General features: G+C 42.2%; 1 protein-coding gene across 1 annotated transcript in view; it reads left to right on the forward strand.

Annotated features, from left to right (window-relative positions):
- Positions 1–3797: 3797 nt before the first annotated feature.
- las1l (LAS1 like ribosome biogenesis factor) overlaps positions 3798–10458 on the forward strand; it is a 39398-nt gene continuing 32737 nt past the window's right edge. The window contains 3 exon segments of the mRNA XM_033030708.1: positions 3798–4046; positions 8335–8469; positions 9740–9758. Coding sequence (XP_032886599.1) covers positions 3880–4046; positions 8335–8469; positions 9740–9758 — 321 coding nt within the window. The 5' untranslated portion in view covers positions 3798–3879.

Here is a 10458-nt window from a genome sequence, read left to right on the forward strand (position 1 = left end):
TTTTTGACCACCTTATCTACCTGCGTCTCAACCTTCAAGGAACCAGGAACCTGCACTCCTAGATGCCTCTGCTCTACAACACTCCCAATTCACTGTGTAAGTCCTACAAAACATAATTTGTCCATTTCCTTCCACAGATGCTGCCTGATCCGCTGAGTCCTTTGAGCAATTTGTTTTTTGCTGAAGAACTAATAATAATTTCAGAAGGTAGACAAAAATTCTGGAAAAACTCAGCGGGTGAGGCAGCATTTGTGGAGCGAAGGAAATAGGCAACGTTTCGGGTCGAGACCCTTCTTCAGATAATTATAATTTCAAGTGCCAATTTGTGATACATACCTGGGTAGGTGCTCAAACAGGAATTTAAATTTGTGCAGTTGTTGGACTTGTTCAGCCTACTGTTATTTGGGAAGGGAGGACAAAATACAATCAGCTTTCTCTCAAGATCATCGGAGACTTCTATTACCCAAGACTTTGGATGGAAGAGGAAGGTGATGGAGCAGGAGATTCACAGATTATATTAGATGTAGTTTATATTAGTTTTGGATTAGTTTAATTTCTTGTCATATGCACCAGGGTGCAATACAATTCTTTGTTCACATAAAGCTCACTGAGTAAACAGGATACATACAACAATGATAAATACAAAAATAAATACCACAAATGTAAAACAGCAGAATGTTAGAAGATTATTGTGCAATCTGAAATTGTGCATGTGGTAAAGTACAATAACGGAATAACCAAATGCAGTACTGATAGCACTGTTGCAGAATGATACTTAAGTATGGACGCCTATGCTTTCAAGCTCTTCTATCTTCTCTCAGAATATAGAATACTGAAAAATAAAAGACAGATTCTTGATTAGTACAGATGTCAGAGGTTATGGGGAGAAGGCAGGAGAATGGGGTGAGGAGGGAGAGATAGATCAGCCATGATTGAATGGCGGAGTAGACTTGATGGGCCGAATGGCCTAATTCTACTCCTATTTCATACACCCACGGTGGTAGACATCCTTGACGATATTTCTAGCCTGCCTGATGGAACGCACCGTGAAGATAGACTGGAAGTGGGATGGTGGGGAGAGGATAATGGGAGAGGGACTGTCTACCCTATCTATGCTTCTCATAATTTTATACAATTCCATCAGATCTCCCCTTTGCCTCTCACGTTCCAGAGAAAACAATAAAAATTTGTCCGACCTCTCCTTATCACCTCTAGCCTTTGTCACTTACTCCACCCATTTGACAATCATCCCCTAACCTGCATTCATCTATCACTAAAGATCGACACAAAGTGCTGGAGTAACTAATCGAGTCAGGCAGCATCTCTGGATGAAAAGGATAGGTGACATTTCAAGTCGGGACCCTTCTTCAGACTCCAGTAGTCCAGACATGATACATCACACATCCTTTTTCTCCAGAAATGCTGCCCAAACTTGCCAAGTTACTCCAGCACTTTGTGTGTAACTTTGGTATAAACCAGCATTGCATGGGTCATGACCCGGAACGTCACCGATTCCTTCTCTCCAGAGATGCTGCCTGTCCTGCTGAGTTACTCCAGCTTTTTGTATCTATCTTCAGTGTAGACCAGCATCTGCAGTTCCTTCTTACACATCTGCAGTTCTTTGTCTCTTCACCTGTCACTTGCCAGACTTTGTCCCACCCTCACCTCTGTTCCATCTTTCTCAGTCTGAAAAATGGTCTCAAACTAAAACATCACCTGTCCATTCCCTCCAATGACACTGCCTGATGCAATGAGTTCCTCCGGGACTGTGTTTTGCTCAGTTGTGCTGCTGCAAGTAAGAATTTCAGATACAGCATGGAAACAGGCCCATCGGCCCAACAATTCTGCGCCGACCAACGATCATTAGTACACGTTCCATCCTACACACCAGGGACATTTTACTAGAAACCAGTTAACCAACAAATCTGCACGTCTTTGGGAAGTGGGAGGAAACCGGAGCAACCGGAGAAAACCCACACGGTCACAGGGAGAACGTACAAACTCCGTACAGAGAGCACCCAGAGTCAGGATCAAACTTGGGTCTCTGGCGCTGCGAGGCAGAAACTCAACCACTGCACTACCATGCCACTTACCACTGCACTACCATGCCACTTACATAGAAACATAGAAAATAGGTGCAGGAGGAGGCCATTCGGCCCTTCGAGCCTGCACCGCCATTCATTGCGATCATGGCTGATCAATAACCCGTGCCTGCCTTCTCCCCATATCCCTTGATTCCACTAGCCCCTAGAGCACTATCTAACTCTCTCTTAAATCCATCCAGTGACTTGGCCTCCACTGCCCTCTGTGGCAGGGAATTCCATAAATTCACAACTCTCTGGGTGAAAACGTTTTTTTCTCTCCCCAGTCTTAAATGACCTCCCCTTTATTCTAAACTTTAATTTAAATGCTGCTGTGAATTGGCCCCAGTGTGTAGGGTTAGAACTAGTGTACGGGTGATTTGCTGATTCGGGACATATGACAAATAAAACACTCTTGGCTTTTGATTCCAGCACTGTGGCAATCTCCCCTGTGTCTCGACCTTTCTATCAAACAAAGGAAATAGAATGAAGAAGCAAAATAAGGTGTTTAGAATAGTTATAATTTAAACTACATAAAGTCTGAAGAAGGGTTTTGGCCCGAAACGTTGCCTATTTCCTTCGCTCCATAGATGCTGCTGCACTCGCTGAGTTTATCCAGCATTTTGTTTTGTGTACCTGAGGATTGTTCTTGTTTGATAGAAAGGTCGAGACACAGGGGATTGTCACAGTGCTGGAATCAAAAGTCAAAAGTGCTTTATTGTCATGTCCCAAAAAAACTTATTCACCCAGAGAGTTGTGAATTTGTGGAATTCCCTGCCACAGAGGGCAGTGGAGGCCAAGTCACTGGATGGATTTAAGATTAAAGCTTTATTTCAGACATAGGTCCATGTAACACATCATACAGTATAAGGAGATACAAAAATACATTAAAAAATTGCATATTAGCCTAAAAGATATACAAGCTATTGCACCAATGCCGTCTTAGCCTAGAAGTGGATCTATAGCAGCTTTTCAGAGGGCTGACTAGGGCTTCAATTATGTGGTTCTCTGACTTGTCCAGGCGACACATAAAACTAAACATCAGCTGTCTTAAGAGTGCCTCACAGGTTGGCACTCTAGTAGACACAAACAATTGACTGGCAATATGCCATCTAGGGACACGAAGCAGCAACCTCATTGCATCATTGCATGCTACCTTGAGCCTCTGCATACTCTTTTTCTTATAGTTAGACCATAATTGAGCAGTATATAACTGTGTGATGTAGGTTCTGAACAGGGAACACTTCACAGAGTCAGAGCACATAGAAAACTTCCTTATAAGCATGTTAGCTTGAAGATAAATTTTACAGCGCTGTCGGTAGAGGTCTTTGTCATCCGTCCAGTCATCGGATATGACATGACCTAGGTATTTAATTTCCTCACACACAGCAAGAGGACCGTCTGACAAATAAAAGGTCGGAAAAGTTGATTCCCTGTCCTCAGCGCTTCTAACAATCATTATGCGGCATTAAGAGATTAAGAGAGAGTTAGATAGAGCTCTAGGGGCTAGTGGAGTCAAGGGATATGGGGAGAAGGCAGGCACAGGTTATTGATTGAGTTCTTTTGTCTACCTTCGATTTTCCAGCATCTGCAGTTCCTTCTTAAACAAGAACAATCCTCATCAGCCCCGGAACCTTCTGTCTCCGACAACCGCGTCCACATCGGACCCATCTCGGTGCAACACCGCGTGGCCGTGCAGAGACCACCCTCGCCCCTGTCCCCCCGTCTGCCTGCCTGCCTCGTTGGCGCTGGGCCGGGCCGGGTTGGGACCGACGCTGCTGCTGCTGCTGCCGCTGCCATGGGAGCGAGAGCGCGAGCGAGGGGAGGAGGAGGCGGCGGGAGGCCGGAGCAACTGGTGGCCTGGATCAACCGCGCCGAGTGGGACCAGGTGATCGAGTACCTGTACTGCGGCGACAGCAAGCTGCAGCGGCAGGCGCTGGACAGGATCTCCGCCTGGAAATGCAGGTGCGGGAGGCGAGGCGAGGCTCGGTCAGGTCACTCCTGTGGTGATGGAAGGAAGGAAGGATGGAAGGCAGGGGCTGGGAGGGAGAAGACTCCGTGGTTAAGTCGGGGTGACTTGGTTTCTCGTTCCAACCTAAACCCACACAGATCATTTTGCAGGCTGATGACAAGTGATAGGAGCAGAGTTAGGCCATTCGGCCCATCAAGTCAACTCCACCATTCATATCATGGCTCTCATGTAAACATAGAAAAATAGGTGCAGGAGTAGGCCATTCGGCCCTGCACCGCCATTCAATATGATCATGGCTGATCATCCAACTCAGTATCCTGTACCTGCCTTCTCTCCATACACTTTAGCCACAAGGGTCACATCTAACTCCCTCTTAAATATAGCCAATGGACTGTGGCCTCAACTACCTTCCTGTGGCAGAGAATTCCACAGATTCACCACTCTCTGTGTAAAAAATGATTTTCTCATCTCGGTCCTAAAAGACTTCCCCCTTATCCTTAAACTGTGACCCCTTGTTCTGGACTTCCCCAACATTAGGAATAATCTTCCTGCATCTAGCTTGTCCAACCCCTTAAGAATTTTGTAAGTTTCTATAAGGAGACAAAAGTTTCTATAGAGGGGGAGAAGGGGATGGGTGACGTTTCGGGCGAGACCCTTCTTCAGACTGAAGTCTAAAGTCTGAAGAAGGTCCATCTTTGGTTTAAACCAGCATCTGCAGCTCCTTCATACACACTCCCTCCCAACCCCATTCTCATGCCTTCTCCCCATAACCTCTGACACCTGTATCTTTGGATGTGCTGATCCTTGCACATGCAAGAAGGGCCTCGACATGAAACGACACCCATTCCTTCTCTCCAGAGATGCTGCCTGTCCTGCTGAGTTATTCCAGCAGAAAACACTTCTGAAGCTAAATTTCTCGTTTAAAAAAAGTCGCAAACCATACGTGGGTTTTGAATTACATTTTACTCAGATGCATGCCAAGGAATGGCATAATTGTTAGCTGTTAATTGGACATAATCAACCTCAGCAAATTGATAATACCTTTGAAAGGTAGTGGGTGTTTAAGCTGTCAAGACATATTATTACTTGCCAAAAGGTACATCTCAATAGCATAATGATAGAAAACTTCCTTTTCCATACACCACTTGTAAGTCTGGAGATTTTTTTAATGATAAATTTAGCTTCAGAAGCGTTTTTCTTTTTGCATGTAAAAACTCACTTGAGAACCATGGGTGATTTTAAAATTTTACAGACATATTTATCACTTCTGAAACTTTTTCGATACCAAAGGAATCAAGAAAAAACACGACTAATGCCTTACTGTTGATGAAATGCAGTGAGCAAACGCGATAATTCCCGATATTTTCAATCTTGATATCTGCACGGCCAATGTTCGCCAACCACTTTAGCTGTAGTTATCCCTTCAGCTGTCGCTTCTCTCTACCATCATTCTCCTCACTTTTGGAATTCTGAAGGATAAATGTCTCACGGTTACCCCGATTTCCACAATTATTTACAGCGCAAAAATTGACCATTTTGGCGTTTTTTAATAGGTAGGAAAGTACGCGTTTCGTGTATTAACAGTGTATGCCGTAGGCTGTCATGTCCTCCACATGGATTGAGCTGCTCCGTGCGTCACGCCCTTTGACCCGATGACCTTACGTGCAGGAAGGAACTGCAGATGCTGGTTCCTGTCAATGATTTGGATGAGAATGTAAAAGGCATGATAAGTAATTTTGCAGATGACATTAACGTGGGTGGTATTGTGGATAGTGAAGATATTTATCAAAAATTACAACTTGATTAGTTGGTCAAGTGGGCTGAAGAATGGTTAGTGGAGTTTAATGTAGATAAGTGCAAGGTGTTGCATTTTGCGAAGTCATACCAAGGCCTGACATCCTCAGTGAATGGCTGGACTCTGGGGAATGTTGTAAAGCAGAGTGATAGAGGAGTGTTGGTACACAGTTCCTTGAAAGTGGTGTCATAAGTAGAAAAGGTGGTCAAGAAGACTTTTGGTATATCGGCCTTCATTGGTCAGGGTATTGAGTGTAGAAGTTGTGACGTTACAGTTATATAAGGCATTTGTGAGGCCACCATTGGAGTATTGTGTTCAGGTTTTGGTCACCCTTCTATCGGAAGGTTGTCATTAAGCAGGAAATAATACATAGAAGATTTACAAGGATGTTGCCAGGACTTGAGGGTCAGAGCTATAGGGAGAGTTTGGGCAGACTAGCACTTTATCCCTTGGAGCACAGGAGGATTAGATGTGATCGTTTAGAGGTGTATCAGGTTATGAGGGGAATAGATGGAGTGCACAGTCATTTACCCAGAGTAGGGGAATCGAGAACCAGAGGACATCGTTTTAAGGTGATAGAGGAAAGATTAAATAGGAACCTGAAGAGCAACATTTTCACACAGAGCGTATTAGATATATGGAACAAGCCACCAGAGGAGGTAGTTGAGGCAGGTACTTAGCCATTTTATCAACTGTACTGTGGGGATGTTACATGGAAACAATTTTATTTGTCCCCAATACGGTTTGAATCCAAGACAATTTTTTTTTACTGGTTGTCATTTTCAAAAGTAACTTTTGGGTAGTTTTCTCATTCCCAAACAAAGTTATGTTAACACTAATTCGGTCCATATAAGCGAATATTTTTCCCGATTACATTACTCTAGTTATATCCATTTGAAAAGCCGAACTTCATGTAAATGACTTGGACAAAAGCGTAGATGGATTGGTTATACGTTTGCAGATAACATAGATATTGGCAGAGTTATGGACAATGAAGAAAGCTGTCAAAGGATGCAGAAGGATATAGATCAATTACAGTTATACGATACGATACGATAATATTGTCAGAGCGAGTCTGAAATTTGTTTTGCATCACAGAAGCTCCATTTACAGCATCACTAAAAAAGACAAGGGGGCGAAAAAAGACATGCATCAAGATATCAAGACACGATCCCAAAATACCCACATTCGACAAGACATTACAATAACAGAAGACCACATTTATGGCCCGTCAGCGTACGTTTTATTAAGCACCGTGTTTAGTTCAAGGATTGACTGGTGCACAAAAGAGCCCCTCATTAGACAATAGACAATAGGTGCAGGAGTAGGTCATTCGGCCCTTCGAGCCAGCACCGCTATTCAATGTGATCAAGGCTGATCATCCCCAATCAGTACACCCCCCCCCCCCCCCCCCAGTTCCTGCCTTCTCCCCATATCCCCTGACTCTGCTATTTTTAAGAGCCCTATCTAGCTCTCTTGAAAGCATTCTAAGCTTAGGAAATGTTAATGGCCATCCTTAGTATGTTTTTAAGGTAGGATGATAGATACAATTTTTGTAGTGGTTGACCTACAATCTTTGAGCAAATTTTTATTTGTTTGAGCAGTTTTGATTTAGAAGTGGCAGACAGACTCTTGTACCAAGTAGCGTTACAATACTGCAGAACATTACTTATCGCGGCAGTAAAAAATAATAAAAGGATTTGTTTACTTACTCCAAATGATCTTAGTCGGCGGAGAAACCAGATTCTTTGTTTTGTCTTATTGCAAATCTTATCAATGTGGTTATTCCATGATAACTGATAGTCTATCGTTACCCCCAAGTATTTAAGTGAAGACACCTGCTTGATTTTTTTATTATTGGTAACGTGAAACTATGAGAGTCAGATGGTGATACAAATACAATCTCTTCTGTTTTCTTTATGTTAACCTCAAGGGCATTATTTTCAATCCACTCCACCAATTTGTTCACGCCGAATTGGTGCAGCCCGGGGTTGTCTGAGATACTTAAAAGAGATAATAGAACTGTATCATCTGAGTATTTTAGAATATATTGATTTGGTGTATCTGTATGACAATCATCAGTATAAATGGTAAACAGCATAGCTGAGCTCACACAACCCTGGGGTGCCCCGACGTTGGTTGTGATGGCAGATGAAAGGGTGTGCGCAGAGAAATGGCAGATGAAGTTTAAGCCAGCCAAGTGTGAGGTGTTACACTTTAATGGTCAAATGTAAAGGGAAATTATACAGGTCATGTTAGGACCCTTAACAGTATTGACACTGATGTACAGTTAAGTACTCTCTAACTCCGTGAAAGTAGCCACCTGAGTGTTAAAGATGATGTATGGTATGCTTGCCATGATCGGTCGGGGCATTATAAGAATCAGAATGACACATTGAAGATTTACAAAACTTTGGTTATGCTGTCATTATCATTGGCAACTTATTTTATGACTCTTGATGGCAGTTCACTTTTTATTTCTTCAGGTATGGCAATAGCACCCCACTTGCTGTGGAATGCACTGCAAACCTAATTCTTTGCAAGCTTCATGATCACGCAGGGGAAACTGCATCCAGTGAACTGGTACTCTCGTATGGGCTTGCTCTTGTCAGGTAACATTTGTTTTTTTCCCCAAATGGAGGTTTTTAATCTTTTTGATTATAACCTTTTTTACAAGCTGTCTGCTCTTCCATTTTCCCTGCTGTAAATATTGTTTCCTTGCAAGGGGTAAATTTTGTTAGTCCCAAGAACCATTCGGTAATTTTCCCACTGATCTTTCTTCATTTGAAAAAGTCTTTGCAGAAAATGGAGACCGGTCATTTTCCATGATGAACATCTCAGTGGATGGTGACTTTGATCTTGCCTTTAGGTTTAGGTTTATTATTGTCATGTGTACTGACGTACAGTGAACAGCTTTGTTTTGCATGCTATCTAAACAGATCAAATAACTCTATACAAAAATACACTCAAGTCAAACAAGTCAAGTACAATATATGAAACAAAAGCAAAGATAAAATGTGCAAAATATGGTTCTCAGCATTGAGGCACATCAGTTCCTTAGAAAAAGTCCAATGGGATAGAGGTGAATTGAACAGTACCCTAATTTATGGAAGAACCATCTAGACGCCTGACAACAGAGGGGAAGAAGCTGTCCCAGAGTCTGGTGGTGCATGCTTTCAAGCTTCTGTACCTTTTGCTGGACGGGCGCAGGGATACCAAGTAGTAATCGGAGTGGGACAAGTCTTAGATTATGTTGTCTGCTTTTCCAAGGCAGCTTAAAGTGTAGATGAAGTAAGTGTTGTGATACTGGTCTGCGTGATCGACTGGGCTGCACCTGCAACTCTCTGCAATTTCCGCAGTCTATTGACATTTGCCGTTATCATCCATTGTGTTAAGAGCAAAACTTGACCGAGCTCGTATCTTCATACTTTCTCTCACCCACTTTTCTAGCAAACAAATTCTTGGGATTATTTTTAACCCAGAAGCTTTGATCAGTTAACCTCATTCAGACAATGAATCAAGAATGAAATTTGTTGATCTATATGATTTGGTTATGCTTATTTAGAATTGGGCAGGACTATTAATGTTGTTTTTGTGTGTTTTACTGTAGTCTTTTCTAATTTAAAATTAAGTTCATATTAAGGTTGAAGTGGTTCTCAGTGCCAATTTAGATATGCTCCATATTTTTTATCTCGTGTATGTTCGTGAAAATAGATTGGTTCCATAGGACGGCTTAATTTCAGAATACTTTGGGCTGGGATAATTCGGGAGTTGTCATGGTTTGTGGAGACGTAAAAGTCGAGTCTTGAATATGTCCATAGAAAATTTAATGTTCCATTCCTCTGCCAACTAACGCTGGAACAGAGCTTTATAATGTTCAGGATTTCTAAGCGTAAACAGTGTTACCAAAGTAATAAAAGGTCAGATTTATTTTGTACTTCTCCATAGTATTTGTAAATGATTTTAAAATTAAAAATGTCTTTAATTGTTTCCAAACTGGCTGAGGCATCTGTCTATTGAACCTGCATTGTTAGGGTTCTTTGGGATAACTTGCATTGCAGCCTAGTGCAAACCAAACAGAATGTGGAATGTGGTTGTAACATTCACCACCAAATTTACTGGTGGGCTTTTTTAAGCTGTATCCAGTAGCTAAGAATGCTGCTGCTCAGTCTAGAAGCACGTCCAAAGTAAATTATTATTTTTTACATGAGCAATTGTATAAGAATTCTGTATTCGCTGCTACCCAAGTTCATATGTTCTAGGAGCAGAATTAGGCCATTCGGCCCATCAAGTCTACTCCGCCATTCAATTATGGCTGATCTTTCCCTCTCAACCTCCCACCTTCTCTCCATAACCCTTGTCACCTTAAAAATGTCCATTGGCAGTATGATTTTAAAACTTGGACAGTTGAATCGTGAGTGTTATTATGGGACAGGTGGGGATGGCGAAATGTAATTGGTGAAAAGCTTATAGTTCCAATTTATTTGGTAATGCTAATTTAAGCATTGATTGTCACATCTGCATGATCATTGTAAGCACTGATCACAAAACTTGCCTCTGCAGTAGAATTTTTAAAACCATTTTACTAATTGTTTAAAATGGTTAATCAA

Source organism: Amblyraja radiata, chromosome 12 (genome assembly GCF_010909765.2).
Source record: "Amblyraja radiata isolate CabotCenter1 chromosome 12, sAmbRad1.1.pri, whole genome shotgun sequence".
NCBI classification, from domain to species: Eukaryota; Metazoa; Chordata; class Chondrichthyes; order Rajiformes; family Rajidae; genus Amblyraja; species Amblyraja radiata.